The sequence below is a fragment of the Triturus cristatus genome, chromosome 3_1, assembly GCF_964204655.1.
Source record: "Triturus cristatus chromosome 3_1, aTriCri1.1, whole genome shotgun sequence".
Taxonomy (NCBI): Eukaryota; Metazoa; Chordata; class Amphibia; order Caudata; family Salamandridae; genus Triturus; species Triturus cristatus.
Window position 1 is genome coordinate 251,769,594 of NC_140583.1, and position 26,414 is coordinate 251,796,007.

Consider the following 26,414-nt stretch of genomic DNA (forward strand, 5'->3'; position numbering starts at 1 on the left):
GGCCTCTCCGTGTTTACACATCTTTATGGTGTAAACATTGCTACAGAGTCATCTCCCATCAGAGTGCATGGGATAAATGCTATGGAGGAGGACTAATCCCTGCTACATGAAAATGACCTATCATCCTAGTGTCCAGAAATGAACCACTGCTAAATCCACCTCTTTCAGCCATGGGGTCTTTGCAGCTATAGCGGAAGCCCTCATGTGTAAGAACACAGCTCTGTTGCAGGTCGCAGTGTGCACATCTGCACTGAAATAACCACCCTTATTGTAACACCATCCACAGCCCCAGTGAACACATCACAAAAACATTACCTGATACGACCATCTCTGCGAGGCCTCAATATGAAATCTTCAGGGGAGCAACACTTGTGGCCATGAACGTCCTCATAATGACATAACCCAAAGATCCAGTGTGCATGTCTGAACAAGAAGAACCCCTGGCGTGTGAACTTTCCATAGAACATATCCCACAGATCCAGTGTGCAAGTCTCATAGGAATAACCCCTCCCATGGGAACCTTTCATAAAACATATCCTAGGACCCAGTCTGCATGTCTGTAAAGAAATAACAATGTCAATCAAGAGAGAGGGGGGGACCAGGAGCCAATTAAAGGTCCAGTGCCTGTGCTCCAAGCGCTAAACGTGAAGTCAAAGACAGGGGACACTGTTCCTGAGGAGTAGTGCAGAATGTCACTCACTCAATAAGGACAGAGAGGGAAGCAATAGAAGGGGGATAGGGATCTTAGGTCTAGAACCCACTGCTAAGAAGGAAGAACAGATCTTGTCTCTTGTTGCGCTCACACACCCCGAAGGATGTCATGCTTCATCATTGGGCAGTTGCTCCTCGTCGGGTCGGTGCTGCAATGCCCTACGGGTCCCCCGAAGGGTCACTTTGTTAGAGATCTTTTGAGAACTGCTGTCCAGAGGAAATGTGCTTTAAAGTGACGGTACCTTTGTCATAATAAACGAACCCGTAGGTTCAGGTGTTACCTCTCAGGGCGCAATGTGCCTAGGTAACTAGAAGGTCACGTCGACATGTTTCGCACCTATGTGGTCACAAGGATCCGTGGTGCTTCTTCAGGACCAAATGAATAGTGTATAATGTGTTGTGCACGTGAGTAAGTGATGTGAGGGTAGAGACCCTTTGAAACAATCAGGGCAGGCCAAAAACTGCGAACCCTGAAGTTTAGGCTACAACTAAATAGTTGAAACTGCTCCTGATCGTAACCTAATATGGGGGGAGAAGTGCTCCCAGGGCTAATGGCACAAGGTGCCCACACCTTACCGGGATTTTTGCTTGGGTGCTGGCTCATTAGGACCTACCCTGTCCTCATGCCTGCCGGATAGTGCACTGTGACGGGGTAAGTCACGATCAGGAGCGGCTTCAACTATTTAGTTGTCCTGAAGAAGCGCCACGGATCCTTGTGACCACATAGGCGCGAAACATGTCGACCTGACATTCTAGTTACCTAGGCACATTGCGCCCTGAGAAGTAACCCCTGAACCTACGGGTTCTTTTATTCTGACAAAGGTACCATCACATTAAAGCGCATTTCCTCTGGATACCTTTAGTCAGTTTTATTCTTTGCACACACTTTTCCACCTTTCACACAGGAACTCACCCCACACACCCTCATGCACCAGACGGCAGTTCTCAAAAGATCTCCTACAAAGTGACACTTCGGGGGACCCGTAGGGCAATGCAGCGCCGGCCCGACGAGGAGCAACTGCCCAATGATGAAGCATGACATCCTTCGGGGTGTGTGAGGGCAACAAGAGACAAGATCTGTTCTTCCCTCTTGGCAGTGGGTTCTAGACCTAGGATTCCTATCCCCCTTCTATTGTAAAGAAATAACCCCTGAATGAAAACTTTTCATAGAACATATCTGAGAGACCCAGTGTGCGTCTGTATAAGAATAACTCCTCCCATAAGGACTTTCCCTGGAACAAATCCCCAGTGTACATGTCTGAATAGGAATAACACCTGCATGAGAACATCCGATAGAACATATTTCACAGACACTGTGTGCATATCTGTATAGGAATAGCCCCTGAATAAGAACTTTTCAAAGAACATATCCCATAGACCCAGTGTCCATGTCTGTATATTTTTGTGTTGCTATAGTCACCCCCAAGTGGGAAGGGCACGCCCAGAAGTGGGTCCAGTGCTCACTATGCCATTGGCTTCAAGCTAGGCTGGCTGAAGGAGGGTGTTACCCCGAAACCGGTCCTAGGATGCTTAGGTTCAGCTCTCTATACTGAAGGAGAATGTTTGACAATGTTCAGCATTCCGTCCATCATCTTTTTGTGTTGTATAGGAAGGAATACCCCTCCCGTGAGCACGTTCCATAGAACATATCCCACACACCTAGTGTGCATGTCTGCATAGGATGGGGAATAATCACAAAGCATAGAACATATCCCATAGACCCAGCGCCCATGGCTGCATAGGCACACCCCCTGCCTTCAGAACCTTCCATGCCATGTGAAGTTCCCGTCGAGGAAGACCATTCCCTCAGAAGAACACAATCTCATCCGCGCGTGAGTATCTGCCGCTGACCGCGGCCCCCGCAGGGGGCCACTCGGCGGTCGGCGCCTTAGTGGCCCCGGGGCCCCGGTCACCCCTCCCCACTCCCTCCTTCGGGGGGGGCGGGGGCAGGGATCCTGATTGTTGCCCCCCCTTCGTGTCGGGGGCCGGAAGTGACGCGCAATGCGCGTCACTTCCGGGCCCAGGTGTGAGGGGAAGGCTATTTAGCCTTCCCCCACCCTCACTGGCGACCTCTTTGTCGCCCACCTCGCCTTGACCTCACCGCATCGGTCCGTCGTCATCGCCTCGCGGGTCCCGCCGTCACCATTTGCAATACGTAGGTGAGTTTTGCCTAACCTTTCTCGCCCCGGCCCCGTCCCTGGGCAGTACCAGGTCGACGGGGCCCTGTGGCCCGGATGGCCGCGGGCGGGGAGGGCGCAAGTTGGGCCACGGTGGCTCAGGGCCTTTGTGTGGGATGTTGTTCGTGGCGTGCGCGTACAGACACCCCCCACCCCGATTCAACATTGCTGATAAGCATCGTCTGCTTAGCGTTGGGTGGCTAGCCTCTCCTGGGGCTTGGCCGGGGGGGGGAATTTTCGCCCGTCCTTGTGGGCGGGAACTGTCGGCCGGTTGCGAGTATTGGGTCGGTCTCTGGGTGCCCCCCCCCCCCCCCACCGCTCACGGGGCATGTCGGCGCTTTGATCGGGGGATATCAGCCTGCACTTACGGCGCAGCGAGGCGCGAGAGGGCTGAGCAGGCAGGACAGCTCAGGGGGCAAATCCGCATATGTTAAAGCGGTCGAGAGGTCGAAGGCGCTGGGGAAACGTTTCTGTCTCTACGGAGACGTGGGTTTTGAATACCACTGCTGCTATTTATGGTAGAACCAAGGCGCTGGGGAAACGTTTCTGTCTCTACGGAGACGTGGTTTTAAATTCTATTCCGTGGCACACCGCGTGGCCAGTCACCCCCCGTTCTGTTTCTCAGGGGCCGCGGGATTATCACAGAAGCGCCCAGGGTTTCTCAGCTTTGTGCAGGGCGCCATGGGTCCTGGTGCAAACAAAGGTTTTGGTTTTGCAGCGGCATGCGGGTACCCAGTCCATTGCGGCAGAGTTTCAACGTCCTGCGCTAACTCACTGGGTCTAGAACAGGCACACGGTTTTCCGTGGCATGTGTTCAACTTAGGGATCTACTCACAGCGTTACAAAGCTCTTTTTCGATTCGGGTGGGCGGGGCCACGAGCTTTTCACTGTCGATTGATAACCCCCCCTCCCCCGCGAGCTCCGAAGTATGCGGGGGCTTTGTTGGTATTGACCCGGCGGCTGCGTCACCATCAAGTGTGAGGGCCGGCAGGGTCGAAGCACAGTGCGAATGGGGTCCGTCGCGTGCTGCAACTAGCTCATTTGGTAGAGTATGAGACACTAAAACTTAAACAACGAGGGTTCGATCCACACAGTGACGATTTCTTTGCCACGCGGGACAGCCAATTAGGGGGGGGGGGTTTCGATCCTCGCGGCCTCAAGTTGGGGGTCGGACCTTGGCGCCACACTTATCGTATGGCAGTTTTGTGCGCAGCGGTGCTCAGGTGCAACGCTACGATACTGTGCGGCGAGTTCGCGCTCGCTCATTTAAATATGTGTATATATAAATTGTATTCCGAATGACGCGCCTAGTGCCTGCATGGGGTAGGAAAACAGGGCACTCAGGTAAAGCGATCCAATACCTGTGGGCCGATGGCGCGCTACATACATATGGCAACAGGTAATCGTGGCTGCCAATATATGCGTGTCATGATGCCAGTGCAGGCATTGCTCGCGGGTTGTTGCTCCAAGAAACTCGAGCTCACAGGATCGCGTAGTTGCTTTGTAGTCGAAATGAAATTCGTAACGGACATCCTAGGTCGGGGAGGCAGGCTGCGCCTCGTGGTCGCGCCCCCCCTTTTGGGCAGCGCGGGTACTGTACAATTTTCACTTCCGGACAGTGAGTTGGCCCCCGTGCCTGAATATGTAATGTAAAGCGCGCCAATAATTTCGTAGTGCACGCTAGATAAAGGCGAATGAATGGAGATTTGACGTGTTCGCTTCACGCGAGACAGTGATTTTGGGCCAAATGGGCACCAGGAAAGTAGTATGGGGGTGGGGCGCAAGCGAGCACCATGCTGCTTGCCAGGTTCAAGGTGGGGAAATGGGCCAAACGCGAACAGGGTGTGCATGGTTAAAAGTGATTGGTATGAGCACCTGTGTCCTCCCCCCCCCCCTCCCTTCTTCCCTTTTTCTGCGGTTCAGTCACGCCTTTTTCGTGTATGCATATTTCTTGTGCTTATGCTGGTTTCTCTTTCAGTACATTCGTCCGCTTTGGGTGACTGGAGGATTATTAATTGGCGACAGAGAGACGCGAGCCAAACATCATCCGTATTCGGGGCTCGGAAGGGAGTAAGTACGGGCAGGTGGGGGACGGGGGTACCGTTCGGAGTAGCATGTGGCACTCAGGAGCGAAGAATCAGCCTCAAAGGGGGCGAACAGGCGGTTAACTTTCTCTCTTTCCCAATTGCAGATAAGAGAGAACAACTGCTAAGTGATGGACAGCCAAGGATTATCCCCCCCCCTTTTCACACCAGGGACACAGGTTGAGGAGTCCGTGCCGGACACTTCGGAGGAAGCCCGGATTGCTGCATTCTTGGAGCTGACGAGGGCCAAGGGTTTAGCTTTGGCGACTGAACTATTGAAAGCCAGTACCCCCCCAGACTCTGGAATATCGATGGACGGTCCGGCTACGGATAAGGATGTAGGGGAGGTTGCGGGCCCGTCACGGTCGAAAAGAATCCGCCGCCCCACGAGCAAAGACTTTCCGGTTGAACAACCACCGGCTCGAAATAGAGCGGCCCCTCTTCACAGGGCCTCAGCGACCCCCCAGGCGGCGGTTAGCTTGGGGACGGGGATGCACAACGTACTGCCCTGCCCGCCCCAGGCGACATTTGCCTCAGCAGAGGATCTGGGTAAGCTTTCAGACACTCTAAAAGACTTCATGGCTGAGGTCAGATCCGGTCTTCTGCTTGCCCGGTCACCCCTAGGGGTCGGCCCGTCCGCCCCACCGCCGCCGAGTGTGACCCCGGCGCCGGGGGGCTTCACGCAGGTCTGGGGTCAGCCGCCGGCTGCGTGGGAACCTCCTCCGCGGCCCCCACCCCCAGCGGCTGCTGTGGCCGAGAGCGCGGCAAGTGCGGTCGATCCTGCAGTAGTGGTTCCCCCGGTGGTACCGACGCCGGCACCAACACTAGCCGTAGCACCTAAGCCTCTAGTTACCACGGCCCCGCTAGCATCGGGCCGCTGTTCACTCGCTTGGATGGTCCCTTTAGTGGCCAAAGAAGGGATTTGGCGCAGGGAATTTATCGATATCTTCACCCTTCTCATGCATGGGGCGGAGGGGGTAGATACCAGGAGGATGGGCAACAAGGAAGAGGACAAGAGGGTGCGGTATCATTTATATCCCACCAAAAATATTGTGACTTGGGGTCAGGCCTTTGCCATTTTTGCGCAAGTAATAGTGGAGAAATTCCCAGATGAAGGGCCAGGTCTCTTCCACTATGCAAGCGTGATTACAGAGGAGGCTGCTAAGGGTGGGGGCATGGGATGGTACCACTACGACTGTGACTTCCGTAGACAGAGAGCAATCTGCCCAGATCTTGAGTGGGACCAGTTGGAGGTCCGTTTATGGGTAAAACACATGGGCAAGCATACTGAGGGGTCTACGACGAAGTCAGGTACAGAGAGCGGTGTAAAGAGCAAAGAGAAGGAGGATAAACAGGAGAGGAAATGGCAGAACAGGAAGTCCTTTCGGGGCGGTCGGGGGGGGGTCGCAGGCCTGGCTTTCGGGCACGGTCTTCTGGGACCTGCAGGCTCTTTAATGCAGGGTTCTGCTCCTGGGACAAATCATGCCGTTTCTCACACAATTGCAGTGTGTGCGGGGCCCCCCATGCCGCCACTGCATGTTCCAAGCGCGACACTCCCGACAAGCCTTCCTCGAGCAAGTAGCCCCGGGGGGTTTCCCCCTCCCGCGCTTTGGCCCCCCGCGAACACATCTGCTAGCGCGCATGCCCTTGCCCCACACGACCATGTGAAAGGGCCCTCTCCCATCAGCGTAAAGAACCTCCTCAGCGTCCTCCGCGGATACACTAGCAGGGAAGGGTCCCTCATTTCTGAGGGCTTCTTAGACGGTTTCCGCATTCCTTATCAAGGCCCCTTAGTGAGCAGGGATGCGGAGAATCAGAAATCGGCTAGGGAACACCCGGAGGTAGTGCGGGATAAAATAGCGAAGGAGGTGTCTTTGGGCAGGGTGGCCGGTCCTTTTTCCTCACCACCTATGCCCCACTTTGTGATTTCTCCCCTGGGGGTGGTACCAAAAAAGGAGCCAGGGGCCTTCCGTCTTATTCATAACCTATCACACCCTGAAGGGGACTCCGTGAATTCCTGGCTTGACGAAGGTAGATGCTCAGTGTCTTACTGCTCCCTAGACCTGGCAGTCGACATGATCAGGAGGGCAGGGAAGGGAGCCTGGTTGGCCAAATCCGATATCGAATCGGCCTTCAGGCTCCTGCCAGTACACCCGGACAGCCAACACCTTCTGGGCTTCAAGTGGGGGGACCAGGTCTTTTATGATAGGTGTATGCCCATGGGTTGCTCGGTGTCTTGTGCGTACTTTGAGGCGTTCAGCTCCTTCCTACAGTGGGCCTTAACAAACAGGTATGGCATTGAGGGAGTGACCCACTACCTGGATGATTTCCTGTTCATCGGGGGAGCTGACTCGCAAGATTGTGCACGGGCACTGCAATGTTTCAAGGAATTGGCAGGACACTTGGGCGTACCTTTAGCTCCTGGTAAGACCGAGGGTCCGGCGCAGGTTTTGGTATTCTTGGGCATCGAGTTGGACACGGTAAAGGGCGTGTCCCGACTCCCTGCGGATAAGGTACAGGCCTTGCGTCAGGAGATCTACGATCTACTGGGTAGGGACAAGGCTACTCTGGGTGAAATCCAATGCTTGCTAGGGACCCTGAATTTTGCGGTAAAGGTCATACCCATGGGGAGGGTCTTTGCACGCAGGTTAGCGAGGGCGACCGCTGGTATAAAAAAGAAACATCACTGGGTCAAGCTGGGGACAGGTCTGAAGCAAGATCTGGTGGTATGGAGCGAATTCCTAGCCTGCTTTAATGGGACGGTTATTTGGAAGCAGCCCTGGATTGATAGTCAGGAACTTTGTCTTTTCACAGATGCCTCAGGCAGGGAAGGTTTCGGGGCTATCATGGGCGAGGAATGGTGCGCGCAGGGATGGCCCAATGTTTGGCGCAGGCGTAGGATCACCAAAAATGTGACTGTTCTGGAGCTCTTCCCGATTGTGGTTGCACTACACCTATGGCCGGCGGCGTTGTCAGATAGGAAGGTGGTATTTTGGTCTGACAACATGGCGGTTGTTCAGGCAATTAACAACCAGTCCGCTAAGTGCCGGCTGGTGCTGTGATTACTAAGGGAGTTGGTCCGGGCATGCCTGCGCGTCAATGTCGAGTTTAAAGCCAGGCACATTGAGGGTATTCAAAATGTGGCAGCTGACGCTCTTTCTCGTTTTCAGTGGCTCCGATTCAGGGAGGCCTGGCCGCGGGCGAGAGCGCAGATGACCCCATTCCCGGACCATCTATGGAGGATCCTGCAGTGGGACTGAGCCTGAAGGAGATGGGAGAAAGAGCTCTGGCCCCAGGTACCAGAAAGCGCTACAGCGCCCACATGGCAACATTCAGAGCAACTTCTGTAGCGCTGGGTACTTCAGGGGCTGCGTTGGTGTCCCAGGTCCGAGCATTCCTGGTGTGGGCTAGGGGACAGGGGAAAAGCCGTTCATGGGTAGGCAGCCACTTGGCGGCTGTAAGCCACGACACCAAGTTGTCTGGCGGGGCGGATCCCACTAACTCCTATCCCATCCGGGCCGCCTTGAAGGGCTGGGCTAGGGAGGAGCCCAGGGCCCCTGATAATCGGGCCCCCATTGATTTCGAAATCCTGAAAGGCATGCTAGGGGCTCTCGAGCTAGTCACCTACTCTCATTACGAGGCCACGCTGTTTTCAGCCACGTTCTGCTTAGCATTTTTTGGGGCTTTCAGAGTCAGCGAGTTAGTGGCTAGGTCCAAGGTCGACTTTTCAGGGGATGCGCTGGGAATTTCAGATGTGTCCATTTCCGGGTCACTGACCATTCATTTACGCAAGTCCAAGACTGACCAGGCGGGGCGGGGGATCAGGGTGGTTCTTCAGCCCCTAGGTGACCCCAGGTTCTGCCCAGTACAATGGGTAAAGGCGTTGTTGGAGTACAGACCGCCCGGCCCTGGCTATCTGCTGTTGCATTCAAATGGTACCCCCGTAACTAGATACCAGTTCGAGCAGGTAATCAGGGCCAGCTTAGCCAAGGCGGGGCTCGCCCGGCCGGACAGAAGGTATTCCAGCCACTCCTTCCGCATAGGCGCTGCCACTGCCGCTCACCTGGCGGGATTAGAGGCCGCTCAGGTGAAGAAATTGGGGCGTTGGGAATCTGATTGCTATAAGATATATGTTCGCCCGTGAGGCAGCTTTTAGTAATGTGTTGGTGATTTTATAGTGTGTATCGTTGAAATCACCCTTTCTGATTAAATAACTTGTGTGTACACCATGTCTCCTCTTTATTAGGGCGAGTGGTGTGGGTGATCGGGCATTCATTTGTCGCCCGGGCGGCCCAATGGGCATCGCACCGGAATTGGATGCGACACTTCCCTCAGACTGAAGTCGAATGGATGGGGGTGCCGGGGATGAGATGGTTCGAACTCAGGAATAAGATCGAGCAGAGACTAAGAGCGCACGGGTCCACCTTGCCCCACCTGTTGGTGATACACCTGGGTGGAAACGACCTTGTTACCCTAGGGAGACGATTGCTGTTATTAGCCATGAAAAGAGACTTAGGGGAAATCTGCAAGCGTCTGGGCGAGTGTGAGATCGTGTGGTCAGAGATCATTCCCCGCAGGTCTTGGCGGGGAGCTAAATCCTTAGAAGCGGTAGAGCATTCCAGGAGGCGCATTAATGGAGCAATGCGTAAGTTCACATCCCAAAGGGGTTTGGGCTTTATTCGCCATGAGATGATTCGGGGGAATGTAAAGGGGTACTTCGACTTGGATGGAGTACACCTCTCCCAAATAGGCATGGACCTGTTTTTATTGGATTTAAGCGAAGCATTGGTGAATAGAGGGTGCAGGTAAAGAGCTAGGTTGGTGGGGGGCCCTGGCTGCGACGGTTAGCCGCCTCCAGGGCTGTGGCGGAGTTACAGGGCGATCTGGAAGCAGGCCGGTACAAAGGGTACCTCTGCGCGGCACCACGTGGTGCCTGAGCCAAAACGAGGAGCCTCCAGAGAGGTCCCGGAAGCCGGTCGGCGCCCCGCTAGGCCTGCGGGCGGTTGTGGGCCTGAACAACCGGGGGTTTGCTATGCGACGCTCCGCCCCGAGAGGGGGGGTGTGAGTAGAATTTCAACGGCACGTGAACGAAAAAAGAATCACTTGGGGGGGCAGCGCTTGCGGGTCGTTCCCGTGCTGCCCGGCTCATCAGGCGGGGCAGGTGAAGTAGATGGCCGCCTGCCCTTGGATCGCCCGTAAGATAACCCACCAATTACATACCCTGGAATTATGTAATAAATCCTGCAGCATTTGTTACCCACTTACAACTGTTTCTTGTGTCTTCTTTGGGTAACCTAATTTGGGGGAGGGGGGAAAGCGGGGTGCCCCTGGGGGTACTATGCCGCTGACCGCGGCCCCCGCAGGGGGCCACTCGGCGGTCGGCGCCTTAGTGGCCCCGGGGCCCCGGTCACCCCTCCCCACTCCCTCCTTCGGGGGGGGCGGGGGCAGGGATCCTGATTGTTGCCCCCCCTTCGTGTCGGGGGCCGGAAGTGACGCGCAATGCGCTTCACTTCCGGGCCCAGGTGTGAGGGGAAGGCTATTTAGCCTTCCCCCACCCTCACTGGCGACCTCTTTGTCGCCCACCTCGCCTTTTTACCCTCCCTACCGCTTACCCGGCGTGGTGTGGTGGGGTGGGGTTTTTTGCTGAATGTTTTAATGTTTTCCTTTCGTTGCAGGCGGAGTTACAGGGCGATCTGGAAGCAGGCCGGTACAAAGGGTACCTCTGCGCGGCACCACGTGGTGCCTGAGCCAAAACGAGGAGCCTCCAGAGAGGTCCCGGAAGCCGGTCGGCGCCCCGCTAGGCCTGCGGGCGGTTGTGGGCCTGAACAACCGGGGGTTTGCTATGCGACGCTCCGCCCCGAGAGGGGGGGTGTGAGTAGAATTTCAACGGCACGTGAACGAAAAAAGAATCACTTGGGGGGGCAGCGCTTGCGGGTCGTTCCCGTGCTGCCCGGCTCATCAGGCGGGGCAGGTGAAGTAGATGGCCGCCTGCCCTTGGATCGCCCGTAAGATAACCCACCAATTACATACCCTGGAATTATGTAATAAATCCTGCAGCATTTGTTACCCACTTACAACTGTTTCTTGTGTCTTCTTTGGGTAACCTAATTTGGGGGAGGGGGGAAAGCGGGGTGCCCCTGGGGGTACTATGCATGTGAACAACTTCCGCTCAGAGAACATCTCCCCACAGCCCCCGGCTCGCGCTCTGCCATTCTCAGAACATTCCCGATAAGAGCCTCGCCGGCTGCCCCGTCCGTCCGCGTGGCTGTGAGATAATTAATATTAAAGCATTGCGTTGATAAGGACGCGTTCCCGGCCCAGCCTGCGCTGGGGATTGTTCGTACAAGAGAATCACTGGCGCCTCTTGAACGGTGAGAAATAGAACGGGCATTGAGTGCCCCATATCAAGGCACGTGGCCAAAACGCGGCCGTGGCCTGCCTTCCGGTGACACTGTGCAGTGACTTTCAGCCTCCAGGGTTTTTGCTGGGAAAACTCGGTAAACGTAACTTGGAAATCCTAGGATGGCAGTGAGACACTACGGCCCACAGCGCGCTCTCAAAGGGGCGTGTCCAATGTAAATAGGGCGTGGCTAAAACACATAAACTAAAAATCTGTGCTTAGCATAGCGTGCCGCCCGACTTATATTTTGCTTTTTCTGTCACTGCATCCAGATATATAATACAGCAAGTAACATCATACCGACAAGAAGTCAGCACTATTGGATTTGCCAATGGTTTTTAGTTGCATAAGATAAATAAGCAGCATAACTATGGCTTGTATATAATATTGGAAAAGCTTTGAGTTAAAGCCATGGTGACACCACAAAGATGTTGCTGCTCCTGGGTTTCAAAAAGAGAAGGGAAATCCAAAGAGAAAATGATGCTCTTTAAAGGGTTTCCCTTCCCCTACAATACTCACTCACATGGCATGACGTCATGCCGTTACTTCTCCCCCAGTGAGAAGTGAACAGTGTGAGCACACGCACATCCGACGTGCCTGCAGTCACTGCAGTCCAGAAAAGAACAGACCGACTGTTCCAGGGCACAAAACAGAGCCCGATGGAGACCCCCTTTAAATAACTGCGTGTGCTCAGTACCGGTGAGACCCGGTCCACTTAAAGCCCTTGCCAAAGTCAAGCGAGACACACACTTGCAGTATGAAAGGCATACAGCGAGAGACTCAGTGCAATGTCAGGGCCCGTTCCGCTAGCACCGTGCTCTGTCGCCGCAGTACGGCGCCCCGTACTGTCACCGCCGTACAGTGTTCCCCCAGTCATGTGTCACCACGGAAAGTCAGCTAAGTACAGTGCCAACGCTGTGCTGTGATATTTATTCCCAGGTAATGTCGTTCACTATGCTGTCACCACCGTGTAGTGTAACCAGTGTGCAGTCTCACCCCCGCAGTGTCAGGGCCGTGCGGTGTCAGGCAGCGGATTAGAGGGAGGGTGGAGGCAGGACAGTGCACAGTGTCACACTCGTGCAGTGTCACCCCCGCGCAATGTCACCCGTCGTCTGTCAGTGCCGTGCAGTGAGACACCCCCGTGCTGTCAACGCCGTGCAGTGTACCACCAGGGACGTGTGACACCTGTGCAGTTTATCCTCCACGCTGCGTCAGCCCAGTGCAGTGCCATTGTCCTGCAGTTACCCCCGTGCAATGCCGTCAAATGTGCTCTCAACACTGTACAGAGTAATTGGCGTGCAGTGTCACTACTGTGCAGTGCCAGGAAGCGGTCCACAGTGAGTGTGAGGGGGGCAGGAGCACAGTGTCACACCTGTGCAGTGTAACAGCCATGCATTGCGCCCCCGTGCAATGCCACCCAGCGTTCTGCCACCGCCATAAAGTGTCAGTGCATTGCCATTCCGGAATGTGTCACCGGCGTGCAACGTACCCCCAGATCTGTGTCACCGCCGTGCAGTATGAAGCGGCTATCTAGAGAGAGAATGGGGGCTCTGGCCGCGGGGCAGTTGGGTTTAAATCAAAAAAGGCGTTTGCCGTAGCAGCATTGCATACCATATACACGACACATAGACACACGATGGCTGTACAGACCCAGGCGGCAGTTCTGTGTTTATTGGTCACCAGCTGGCAGGTTTTCATTACAGAGAAGTTTACGTGAAAAGTCTGGCCACGTCTAGGGTACCTTGGAACGATATGGCAGGAGAGGGCTAGGGAGAGGCCACAGAAGCGAGGGTGGGGCAGACGTTTTGCAGGATAAATAGGAAACAGTTTGGAGTAAACAGAGGCAGATTTAAAGAAAGGGGGGGTCCGGTGTAGGGCCGGGCATAATGAGTTCAAATCCCAGCTTCTCCGCTTGAGCAACTAACTGTGTGATTCTGGGCTAATGAGTTCATGCGGCTTTTCCAGTTCCCTTACCTGCCAGCAGCGGAAGTGCCTAGAAACCGTTTTAAGCGCTATACAAACACTGGGCATTTCCGCTAAGGTGAGTGGCTGCTTGAGAGTAGCAGCTCAGCATATAGTCTATGCGGATGTGGGCCATGGAGGGCGCTTCCACCTTCACCATTTTGTTCATCCCGGCCTGGCTTGGACACTCCAGGGGCCGCTTCTCCATCACCGCAGGGATGTTGGCCACGTGCTGGAAGCCCAGATCCCAGACGCCCTCCCTGCACCCCAGAGGCTGGTGTCCCTCCTCCCGGGGAACCCATGGGTCCTTGGACAGTAGGATGGAGATGGCAGGCACGTTCTTGTGGACCACCAGCCTCTCCACGTGCCCAGGCCTCCGCGGATCGTCCTTCTCCCAGACCTCCTCCAGGGTCATGTAGTGCACCTTGGTGGCCTGATGGAGGCCCGGCAGCTTCCGCTTCAGGATCTCCACGCAGGTGACCACCTTGGTGACGGCGCGCCCACAGCCGCTGAAGACGATCTGCCGCGTGCCCTCGGCGCCCATCCGTGCCACGGAGAAACCCATCAGGTTACGGATCTTGCTGCCCTCTTTAACCTTCATCTCAGGCACACCCGCGGGCAGGCCCGTGAAGGGCGAGCGCCCCCTCTGCTCCGAAGTCTTGACTTTTCTAAAGTTTTCCATGCCGGACTGGATAGGAGGGGTGGTGGTCTGTGGCGCAGCTTTGGGCCCCTCAGCTGTCGTAGCGCCATGACTCTGCACCCCAGGCGCAGAGGACAGGCAGGGCGGGCCCGACACTAAGAAATGGGGAGGCTGGGTCTCCTGTCCGACCGTGGTGATGGCGGAATAGCCACGCTGGGGTAGAGGGCTCTCCGGAAAATACATTGGTGCGGTGTGATGGAGCCAGGACCGAGCCACGGGAAGTACGACTGAGTCGGTACTCTCTACCAGTCTGCAAGGAGAGGACAGCACAGCTGAGTTAAGTCCACATTCAGCACAATTTGGGTCAAATCGGCCATTTTCAGTATGAGAGAGAAAAGCCTGAGCGAAGTGTGCTGGCAGGGGGCACAAGTGGGTGCAGTTTGCCATTTCCAGTCTGCGGCCACATGACTTCACGAGTGCGAAAAGTCAACACTGTGCCAGTCTGCGGACACAGGGCAGCAGGAGTGCGAAAAGTCAACACTGTGCCAGTCTGCGGACACAGGACATCACGAGTGGGTAAAGTCAAGACTGTGGCAGTCTGCGGACACAGGACAGCAGGAGTGCGTAAAGTCAACACTGTGCCAGTCTGCGGACACAGGACATCACGAGTGGGTACAGTCAATACTGTGCCAGTCTGCGGACACAGGACATCACGAGTGGGTACAGTCAAGACTGTGCCAGTCTGCGGACACAGGACATCACGAGTGGGTACAGTCAAGACTGTGCCAGTCTGCGGACACAGGACATCACGAGTGGGTGCAGTCAACACTGTGGCAGTCTGCGGGCAGAAGTCGCGCTTGAGTGGAATGGGTCACTTCCAAGTCTGTTGACTGTGATTGAATGGAGTGAAATCAATCCCGCGCTGTCTTGAAAAAACATGTCTCGCAGCCAGTCGAAAGAAGACATGATTGGTTGAAGCTGATTGCGTTCAGACTGTTGATAAAGGACAAGATTCACTGGAATCCGTCGCTTCATCAGTGGCTGGACAACAAGGGTGGGTCATTTATCAGTCTGTGCAAGAGGACAGGATCAGCGGAAGCCTCACTCCAGAAATGCAGCTAGAATGGATGATAGGGCAGCGCTCCCTCCCAGGCTGCGGCGAGGGGGCACAAGAGAGGGCAGTTAGACACTCCCATGTTGTGTATGCACATTACATGATTGGGAAAAGTCGACCGCTTCATAATTTTAATACAAAGTACCCCTGGGGGCGAAGCCTGTCATTTCCAATGTGTGATCCTGGGCATAGACAGCTGGCATACTATTGCTCTAAGGTGAAGTGTGTCATTCTCCTTGTTTGGACAGAAGACGAGACTGGGTGAGTTCTGTCCCTTCCAGTCTGTGGATGGAGGGCACTAGTGGGCAAACTCTGTTACTTTCAATCCGTGGATACACGTCACGACGAGGCGTCGTCTGTAACTTCAAGTCTGTAAGTAGAGGACTCATTTGTGTGTTGTCAGTCTCTCTAAGTCTGTGGATGGAAGACGCCTTCAAGCGAAGTCAGTCCCTCCCAGTCTGTGGACACCTACATGCGAAGTCAGTCCATCCCAGTCTGTGGACACCTTTATGCGAAGTCAGTCTCCCTCAGTCTTGTAAATAGTAAACACCTACATGCGAAGTCAGTCTCCCTCAGTCTGTAAATAGAAGACGCCTTAATGCAAAGTCAGTCTACCTCAGTCTGTATATAGAAGACACCTTCAAGTGAACCCAGTCTCTCCAAGTCTGTGGACAACTTCAGGTGTAGTCCGTCTCTTCCAGTCTGTAGAAAGAAGACACTACTATATGAATTCCGTGAAGTCCTGTGTGCGGCTAGAAGACTCGGTGCTCTGTAGGTAGTCACCCCCCAGTGTGAGAACAGAGTTCACGATGGTCTGGGCCGGTCATTTCGTTCTTCCTCCGGAGGATGCTATTGGTACCCGGCTTAGGTGAAGGCTTCGGACCTGGGTACCAACATGAGAGAGAGGTCGGCACCGCTCACACCTGGAGGTCTCCGGGACGACCGTGAATGGTGGGCTCCTCTCGCGCCAGGAGTGCCCGTGCCGGCAGTGAGTGCTCGGGACCGGCAGTGATTGGTGAGCTCCTCTCTCACCAGCAGTGAGTGCCCCGGGCCGGCAGTGGACTCCTCTCACGTCAGCAGTGAGTGCTCGGGGTCGGCAGTGATTGGCGAGCTCCTCTCTCACCAGCAGTGAGTGCCCCGGGCCGGCAGTGGACTCTTCTCACGTCAGCAGTGAGAGCCCCGGAACAGCTGTCAGTGGTGAGAGCAGTGAGTGCCCCTGGCCGGCAGTGAGTAGTAAATTCCTCTCACACCAGAAATGAGTGCCCCGGGCCGGTAGCGGACTCCTCTCAAACCAGCAGGTAGTGCCCCGAGCCAGCAGTGAGTGGTCACTGAGCGCTCACGCCAGGACTGCCCCCGCCCGGCACTCCATGTGTGCCCAGGTCGCCAGTGAGCGCTCTGCTCCCCTTGCCTCTGTCTCTCGATGCCCTCAGGGTTGAGGTCCCTCAGAGGAGCCGCAGTGAGTGGCTTCCAGCGGCACGGGGGTTCGGCTGCAGTGCCGGAGCTGCAGTCCCCAGCTGCCGGCTGCTGCCACCTCAGCACTTCGCACAGCCTCCCTGCTCGCTCTGCTGGGCTCCCACTGCAGCACTCACCCTTCCCCGGCTCCCCCCCCCTCCTGATCAACTTCAGCAGCCCTCAGCTCTCCTCCGTAATTAGCCAATCCACACATCTATGTAGCCCTCCCTCCTTCCTCGCGGAGGGGCGGGGAGGGGGTATGTTAGTCCTTCACCCTAGTGGAGCCTTCCGCTCTCACTTTGCATCTTAACTTGTGCCGTCTCACACTCTCTCTCCCTTTCCTTCTTCTGTCTCCCCTGAGACCGTCTCCCCACTCTTAGTGTCACGTCTTCCACAGTCTCCTAGTCTCTATCATTTCTTGCTCCTTCTTATTCTCTTTCCTCTCCTGCTCTCTCTTGTTGTCTACCATTGTGCCATCCTCTGCTCCCCCCTATTCTGTGCCTTCTCTTGTTCTCTTCCATTGGGTCAGCCCCTGCTCTCTCCTGCTCCCTCCCATTCTGTGCCCTCTCTTCCAATGTGCCACCCTCTGTTCTCCTGCTCCCTATTAATCTTTGCCCTCTCTTGTTCTCTACCATTGTGCCATCCTCGGCTCTCTCCTGCTCCCCCTATTATGTGTTCTCTCTTGCTCTCTCCCATTGGGCCATCTCCTGCTCTCTCCTGCTCCCCCTATTATGTGCTCTTTCTTGCTCTCTCCCATTGGGCCATCTCCTGCTCTCTCCTGCTCCCTCCTATTCTGTGCCCTCTCTTCCAGTGTGCCACCCTCTGCTCTCTCCTGATCCCTCCTATTATGTGCCCTCTCTTGCTCTCCTCCATTGTGCGACACTCTGCTCTGCCCTGCTCCCTCATATTCTGTGCTCTCTCTTGCTCTCTCCCATTGTGCCAACCCCTGCTCTATCCTGCTCCCTCCTATTCTGTGCCCTCTCTTACTCTCGCCCATTGTGCCATCATGTGCTCTCTCCTGCCCCCTCCTGTTTTGTGCCCTCTCTTGTTCTCTCACATTGTTCCACCCTCTGCTTTCTCCTGCACTCTCCTATTCTGTGCTCTCTTCCTTCCATTGTGCCACACTCTGCTCTGTCCTCACTCCTATTCTGTGCCCTCTATTGCTCTCTCTCATTGTGCCACCCTCTGCTCTCTCCCGTTTCCTCCTATTTTGTGCCCTCTCTTGATAACTTCCATTGTGTCCTCCTCTGCTCTGTCCTGTTCCATCCTATTATGTGCCTTCTATCACTCTCTTTCATTGTTTCACTCCTCTCTCCTACTCCCTCCTAGTTTGTGCCCTCTCTTGCTCTCTCCCATTGTGCCACCGTCCGCTCTCTTCCATTTCCTCCTGTTTTGTGCCCTCTTTTGCTAACTTGCATTGTGCCCCCTCTGCCCTGACCTTCTCCCTCCTATTCTGTGCTTTCTATCGCTCTCTTCTATGGTGCCACTCTGCTCTCTCCTACTCCCTCCTATTTTGTGCCCTCTCTTGCTCTCTCCCATTGTGCCATTCCCCCTCTCTCCTACTCCCTCTTATTTTGTGCTGTCTCTTGCTCTCTCCCATTGTGCCATTCCCCGCTCTCTCCTACTCCCTCCTATTTTGTGCCCTCTCTTGCTCTCTCCCATTGTGCCATTCCCCCTCTCTCCTACTCCCTCTTATTTTGTGCTGTCTCTTGCTCTCTCCCATTGTGCCATCATCTCCTCTCTCTCAAGCCCCTCCAATCTGTGTCCTATTCTACTCTCTCTTGTTCTCTCTTCCATTGTGCCATTTTCCGCTCTCTCCTATTCTGTATCCTCTCCTGCTCTCCCCCACTCTGTGCCCTCCACTACTCTCCTATTGTGTGTTTTTGCTCTTTTTCATTGTGGCATCCTCTACTCCCTCCTATTGTCTGCCATCTGCTCTCTCACCTGCTCCCTCCCATTCTGTGTCCTCTCCTGCTCTCCCTTGTTCTCTTGCATTTTGCCATCCCCTGCTCTCTCCTATTTTGTGCCCTCTGTTGTTCTCTTCCATTGTGCCATTCCCTGCTCTCTCCTATTCCGCGCCCTTTCTTGCTTCCTCCCATTGTGCCATCCCCTGCTCTTTCCTGCTCTCTCCCAATTGTGTGCCCTTTCTTGTTCTCTCCCATTGTGCCATCACCTGCTCTCTCCTATTATGTGTCCTCTCCTGCCCTCTCCCACTGTGTGCCCTCCACTGCTCTCCAATTGTGTGTTCTGCTCTCTCCCATTGTGGCATCATCTACTCCCTCCTGCTCCCTCCTATTGTGTGCCCTCTCCTCATCTCTTCTGCTCCCTTCCTTTGTGTGCCCTCTCCTGCACTCTCACATTGATTGCCCTCTCCTGCTGCCCCACATTGTGTAAACTCTCCTGCTCTTTTCAGCTCTCTCACACTGTGTGCCCTCTCCTGCTCTCTGCCATTGTGTGTCATTTCCTGCGCTCTACCAGTGTGTGCCCTGTCTTGCCTCTCTCACACTGTGTGCCGTCTCCTGCTTTCTCCTGCTCCCTCCTATTATGTGTCCTCTCCTGATCTCAGCCACTCTGTGCCCTCCACTGCTCTCCTATTGGGTGTTTTGCTCTCGTCCATTGTGGCATCATCTACTCCCACCTGTTCCCCCCTATTGTGTGCCCTCGCCTCATCTCTTCTGCTCCCTTCCTTTGTGTGCCCTCTCCTGCACTCTCATATTGATTGCCCTCTCCTGCTGCTCCACATTGTGTAAACTCTCCTGCTCTTTCCAGCTCTCTCACACTGTGTGTGCCCTCTCCTGCTCTCTGCCATTGCTTGTCATTTCCTGCGCTCTCCCAGTGTGTGTCCTGTCTTGCGTTTCCCATTGAGTGTCTGCGCTGTCAGTCTCCTTCTCTCTCTCCTGTGTATCCTCTCCTGCTTTCTTCAGCTCTCTCCCATTTTGTGTCCTCTTCTGCTCTCTCACATTGTGTGCCCTTTCCTTTTACTACCCATCTTTGTGTCCTCTCCAGCTCTCAACCATTTTGTGTCATCTCCTGCTCTCTCCAATTCTGTGTCCTCTCCTGCTCTCTCACATTTTGTGTCCTTTCCTGCTATCTCCCATTCTGTGTCCTCTCTTGCTCTCTCACATTTTGTGTCCTTTACCGCTCTCTCCCATTTTGTGTCCTCTTGCTCTCTCCCAATGTGTGTCCTCTCCTGCTTTTCCCATGGAGTGTCTGCGCTGTCAGTCTCCTGCTCTCTCTTTTCTGTATCCTCTCCTGCTTTCTCCAGCTCTTTCCCATTTTGAGTCCTCTTCTTCTCTCTCACATTGTGTGCCCTTTCCTGTCCTTCCCATCATGTGTCCTTTCCTGCTCTCTCCCATTTTGTGTCCTCTCCTGCTCTCTCCCATACTGTGTCCTCTCCTGCTCTCTACCATTTTGTGTCCTCTCCTTCTCTCTCCCATTCTCTGTCCTCTTCTGCTCTCTCACATTGTGTACCCTTTCCTGTTCCTTCCTATCTTGTGTCCTCTCCTGCTCTCTCCCATTCTGTGTCCTCTCCTGCTCTCTCCCATTCCGTGTCCTCTCCTGCTCTCTCCCATTCTGTGGCATCTCCTGCTCTCTCCCATTCTCTGTCCTCTTCTGCTCTCTCACATTGTGTACCCTTTCCTGTTCCTTCCCATCTTGTGTCCTCTCCTGCTCTCTCCCATTCTGTGTCCTCTCCTGCTCTCTCCCATTCTGTGGCATCTCCTGCTCTCTCCCATTTTGTGTCCTCTCCTTCTCTCTCCCATTCTCTGTCCTCTTCTGCTCTCTCACATTGTGTACCCTTTCCTGTTCCTTCCTATCTTGTGTCCTCTCCTGCTCTCTCCCATTCTGTGTCCTCTCCTGCTCTCTCCCATTCTGTGGCATCTCCTGCTCTCTCCCATTCTCTGTCCTCTTCTGCTCTCTCACATTGTGTTCCCTTTCCCGTTCCTTCCCTCTTGTGTCCTCTCCTGCTCTCTCCCATTCTGTGGCATCTCCTGCTCTCTCCCATTCTGTGTCCTCTCCTGCTCTCTCCCATTCTGTGTCCTCTCCTGCTCTCTCCCATTCTGTGTCCTCTTCTGCTCTCTCACATTGTGTTCCCTTTCCCGTTCCTTCCCTCTTGTGTCCTCTCCTGCTCTCCCATTTTGTGTCCTGTCCTACTTTTCCCATCGAGTGTCCGCACTGTCAGTCTTCTGTTCTCTCTTGTGTATCTCAACTTGCTTTCTCCAGCTCCCTCCCATTACGTGTCCATTCTTGCTCTCTCCCCTTGTCTGGTATGTCCTGCTCTCTCTTGTTGTATGTTCTCTCCTGCTACCTTTCACTGTCACTGTCTCTTTCTGCAGCCGTGTGCTATCTTCTGCTCTCCCCCATTCTGTGTCCTGTCTTGTTTTCTCCCATTGTGTGTTCTCATTTGTCAGTCTTCTCCTGCTCCTCTCTCTCATTGTGTATCCTCTCCTAATTTCTCCTGCTGTCTCCCACTCTGCCCTGCTGTCACCCATTGAGTGACTTGCTGCTCCCTCCATTGTGTGTCCTCTATTGCTTTCTCCCACTGTGTCCTCGCCTGCTCTCTTGCGAATTGTCCTGCCATACTCTCGCTTGTTGTGTGTTCTCTCCTCTCTCTCATTGTGTCACCTTATGCTCTCTCTTTCTTCATTTGTGTGCCTTCCTTTGCTCTTGCCTTCTCCTTCCCATTGTGTAGCCTGTCTTGGTGTTTCGTATTGTCTCATCTCCAGCTCCCTCCATGGTGTGTACTCTTCTGTCTCTTCCATTGTGTGCCCTCTCCTGCTCTTTATTATTTCTTTAACACTTTTAACAAGTTGACGTATCAACACCACGTAGCGTGAACCTCACACACAGGGAAGTTTACTTCTCATTTAAGGAAGCATGAGCTGAATCTCTTCAGGTGCTTGGTCACTAGGGCGCATGACAGGGGGGCATCGCCCCTTTTCTTCCATGGTCTTTCTCTTATCCTCCACACCCATTTTATTGGACCCCCCCCGCTGTGATTACCATGGCTAAAAGTTAAAACAAAGCAATATGACAAGGCCAGCGCTAGCTGCATCATAGCGGTTTCTAGGTTTCGTCTGCAAAGCGTGAAGGACTGGGTTTTTCTAAGACCCAGCGGTGCCAGGGAACAACACCTGAAACCTTCGTGGGTTACCTGTTCTGGCGTACCAAACACAGAGACACGGGACACTTCCAGCGGCGTCAGAGATCAGCGTTTATTTTACTGCAGGGATACAGAGGTCACAAGAAGTACACAGCGTGTAGGTTCTCGGAGACTGCTTCAATTTGCAAAAGTGGATCGCTCCTTTTATACACGTTTTTCCCATAGCCCAATATAGTGAACAAAGATTACAACTCAGTTCCCACAATAAACTTCAAAAAGGGTCGCGTTCATGTTTCAAGAGGCCGGAACATGATTACCACAGTATTGCCAGTTCCCAACTGTAAAAGCATATAAAACACATTCCATCCTGATCGTAAACCCATTAGGAGAAGGGACAAAAACAGATGCAAAGGGAGAACAAGGATGCACAACAGGTTAAAGAAGAGTGTTAGGAGTAATAAAGGAAACTTGATAACGGGATCAGAGATACCGTGTCTAATGTATGCATGGCTGAAACAATAGACCGGCACGGCAAGATGAACCTCGAGCGGGGCCATCTGCCTTCGTCGTGTCGTTTCCCTCATCATAAAAGTCATACTCAAGGGAACACGTGTCTCTCGCGTAAGCTTGAGAGTCCCAGGGTCACGAAGCGGACAAAAGTCCGTTCGCTGGCTACTTGAGGGCAAGCAACAAAATGGATGCCGTATCTAAAATGGAACCCGAGGGTTCAGATGAATAAACCCAAAAATAAGACGAACCATACGTGGTTGCGTAGCGAAACTGCGTACACCCACTATACTCGTCATTTGTGGTTCGTAGATACCCAACTCATCCATATTCGTCACCACTCAAAAGTGTCGTTCCGTCCCACACGGAACCTCAGACGCTCCTTTTGCCCTCATGTAGGCAAGCACTAGTCAAGATCAGAATCTACTTCAATATTCATCAGGTCGTTCAGTTGCTGCTGGAACATCATTCTATTCATCAACGTCTCCTTGGTAACAGATGGCCGTCTTATACACGTTGTAGCACATAGGCCACATAAGGCAGGACCACACTGTACACAAAGACAACACGTGAACAGAAACGTTACAACAACCCCTACGATCATCAGAATCTTCCAACCCCAAGTTGACATCAGGCCCCAAAACCATCCTAGGAGCGTCCAATTACCTTCGTCCACGTGTATGGACTCGGAGATCTTGTGCAACTTCGAGATGGCTTGGTAAACAGTTGGAGCATTGTCAGGAATATAAATGCAACAACTCGAATGGATAACTTTACACACACCACCTCTATCTGCGAGAACAACATCTAGAACCATACGGTTCTGTAACGTCATGAGTCTATCCGCCTGAAGTTCAGCTGTGAGATTACCAAGGGCACTTGCAGTAATATTAGCAGTCGACTCTACTACACGTGTCAGTTGTCTTAAGTTCCTACTATTAACCATAGGTCCCCAAAACGGCAAGAAACCCTTAAAGAAGTCTCCTGCTTCTTGACCGGCAGTATCCTCTTTGCTAATAACACCTCTCACAACTCTAGTTTTGTGATAATCTGAGGCGACAGTGAAAGTCGGTGGTAGAAGATTCGCAATATAACAGGTACCCGAAAAATCACGGGGTAACCATGTATATGCGCGTTCATAACATACAAAATAAGTGCCCTTGGCGGTCAGAAAAACAGGGGAAGAGAGCATCGGCAGAACATACGTGTCGGTGCAAGCACTGTTCCCAAGTTGTGCCCTCGGATTTCGACCCAAACCTTTCAAGCAGAAATTACCGAGGTGTGGTACAATCCATATTGGGGACGAGCTCTTAAGCTGTCTATCACCCACTGACGTACTATACTCAGCCTCGCTCAGATCCTTGTAAGCCTGTACCTCCTCACTTGGGATAAGCGATGCATCAAAAACATCTCTATCTAAATCCGCTATCGCTATCGCCAAAGGTTTGTGATACGGCCCAGGACCAAAATTGGCAGAACGTGGCTCTCGACTGGGGTAAGAATCTAGTGCACTACGGAACATAGTTTGGAATGCTCGAGCCGAACCCTGGGAGCTGTAGGGAAGAACCAAATACGGAATACCCCTATCCATGGTATGTGGCATTAACCCACACACCCAACAATTGGTAGTGTTCATCACCAACTGATGCTGATGTAGAAGTTGAACAAAGGAGTTGTTCATGAACTCCGCACGTCTAACCTGTTCATGTTGAGGCAGAGGATGAAAAGAATGTGGAGAAACAGTGGTGAGGGAGCTTAGTTTAGGAGAAAGGGTAGGTGAAACAGAGGGTAATAACAACTGTACTCCAAAATATACTCCACCCACCAATAACATAGATACGGTCAGGAACAGTAGGAACACCTGAAACAAAAAACCTTTTGTACATACAACTTTTCTTAATTCTGATCTCTGCGCCGACATCCTTTCTGCTTCCAATAGCTTAGAGAATGCCATCCTCTACAAACCGTCCGTGACGTACTTGACGCACTTCGTTCTGAGAAGCGATTATCAATCCCCAGGAGTTTCCAGGAATCGACAAAAGTAACCGACCTAGCGTCAGAAACCTGCTAAACAGAAAGGAGTACCCACACGGCCCTACGGTGACCCGGATGGAGAGGTTTCCTCGCAAAAAACTCAAATCACAAATCTCTTAGCCGCAGGACAGCACAAAAAAACTCAAAAAGAAAGGATATAATTGTCCATAATGTTCATAACATCAAAAAAACAAATATATATAACTAATTTTTATTAGTCCTTGAACGAAGAAAATATCAGCTTCTTCCAGGTTGAGTTTGCTCTACAAACAATTGTTCAGCTGGCGCAACAGTGTTCGATGAAATGGACAACGAGTCAGACCTTTGGTTCTCTGCTACCGATGACTCTTCATGTGGGTTTGGCAGTGACAAATCACTCCCCACCGGTTGAGCGTCGCTAAACGGCACAAAGTGCAAAGGAGTCTCAGTTTCTGTTGCCGAAATCCCAGTCCTCACCCAAGCATCCGTTGGTAAGGGGATCGGCACCTTCTTCGTGTGACTGGCGTGTACCCAATTCTTCCTGCCCTCCAGTCGAACCGCAGTCCTCGTTGTCAATAAGACTTGGAAGGGTCCTACAAATCTTGGCTCCAAGTTACGCTTTCGACCAAAGTTTCGGGTAACGACCCAGTCCCCTGGCCGGAGCTGGTGTCCAGGACCCTCTGTCTGCGCCGGTAGAGCTTCAAAGACCTGTTGATGGATTAACCGTAGTTTAGTGGTCAAATCATGCAAGTAATCAATTAACATTGGATACTCAAGACTATCAAAGGCCCTTGGTCTCGGAACCCCCCAAATATTCGCAGGGCGGCCGAACACAATCTCATATGGGCTAAGCCCTACTCGAGAGTGTACGGTCGCTCTGGTCGATAGGAGGGCCAGAGGCAAGGCATCAGGCCACGATAAACCAGTCGTAGCTTGAATCTTGGCGAGTTTCAGTTTCAGGGTACCATTGTACCCTTCAACCAAACCCGCTGCCTGAGGATGATTAGCACTATGGAATTTCTGACAAATTCCAAGGCCCTTACACACACTCTGCATTACACTTCCCACAAACTCACTCCCATTATCCGACCATACAATCCGTGGCATTCCGTACCGAGGAAAGTATTCCTTCAGCAGGATTTTTGCTGTGGACAGGGCAGTGTTATCCTTAAGAGGATAGGCCTCAATCCATCTGGAAAACGCACAAACCACAACCAAAACATACTTTAGGTTATTGCATCTCTCCATATGGATAAAGTCCAACTGGATAACCTCAAAGGGACAAACAGGAGGAGCAAAATGACCAGGTGGAGTGGGGGTACCCTTGCCAGGATTGTGCATCAAACACACCATACAATTCTTAACCACTCTCTCGGCACATTTTGCAATACCCTCATTTCTCCATACAGGGGACAAGAACCTACATATGCCTTTCGCACTGATATGTGCCAACCCATGAGCCATCGTCACAACAGCTAATACATACGCATCTGGTAACATCCACCTCTGACATTCCGTCAGGTCAACCCAACATCCATACATATCCAACTTTCCCGTACTTTCTTTCCACTTAGTCTTCTCAGCTTTGGTAGCCTCGTTCTGAATTGCTTTCACACTCTCAATAGTATTTTCACTCATACCAGTCTCTGTCGGCCACCTTACTGAACTCGTGACATACATTCGGGTCGCAAGATCCTTAGCCGTTTCCTTAGCAATCTCATCCGCAAATGCATTACCACGACCGACATCGTCCGTCACTTTCCGATGTGCACTACATTTAACAATTGCCACTTGTTTAGGCAGTGTAAGTGCATCCAAAAGGTCATTCACGAGCTGTCCATGCTGGATCTTCGTACCATGCGATGTCATAAATCCTCTTTCTCTCCACAATCTTCCAAAGTTATGCGCAACACCGAATGCATATTACTGTCGGTAAACACATTCACTCGCTTTCCTTTAGACAAAACGCACGCTCTTGTCAAAGCGATCAACTCTGCAGCTTGTGCTGAATTCTGATTCAATCTCGCAGTTTCCACAATCGTGCTCAACGTTACTACAGCATACGCAGTCGTCACATCACCATTCGGCAATTTAAAGCACGACCCATCCACATACAAGGTACCATCGGGATCTGTCAAGGGAGTGTTTTTCAGGTCCACACGACCTTTTGTTTCCTCCTCAGTTCGTAAATAACAATCATGTGGTGGCACATCATCTGATTCCATATTAATCGGCAACAATGTCGCTGGATTC

At 53.0% G+C, this 26,414-nt stretch overlaps 2 protein-coding genes across 2 annotated transcripts in view; one reads left to right on the forward strand and one right to left on the reverse strand.

Annotated features, from left to right (window-relative positions):
• LOC146860047 (uncharacterized) overlaps positions 1-26,414 on the forward strand; it is a 373,732-nt gene that overhangs the window by 308,537 nt on the left and 38,781 nt on the right. The window lies entirely within an intron of this gene.
• On the reverse strand, positions 13,017-16,677 carry RPP25 (ribonuclease P/MRP subunit p25). The gene has a single exon (XM_085643816.1). The coding sequence runs from the start codon at positions 14,419-14,421 to the stop codon at positions 13,378-13,380; it is 1,044 nt and encodes a 347-aa protein (XP_085499942.1). The 5' UTR covers positions 14,422-16,677; the 3' UTR covers positions 13,017-13,377.

Coding starts and splice junctions, on each gene's coding strand:
- RPP25 (XM_085643816.1), bottom strand. CDS start 14,421: ATGGCAAACTGCACCCACTTGTGCCCCCTGCCAGCACACTTCGCTCAG.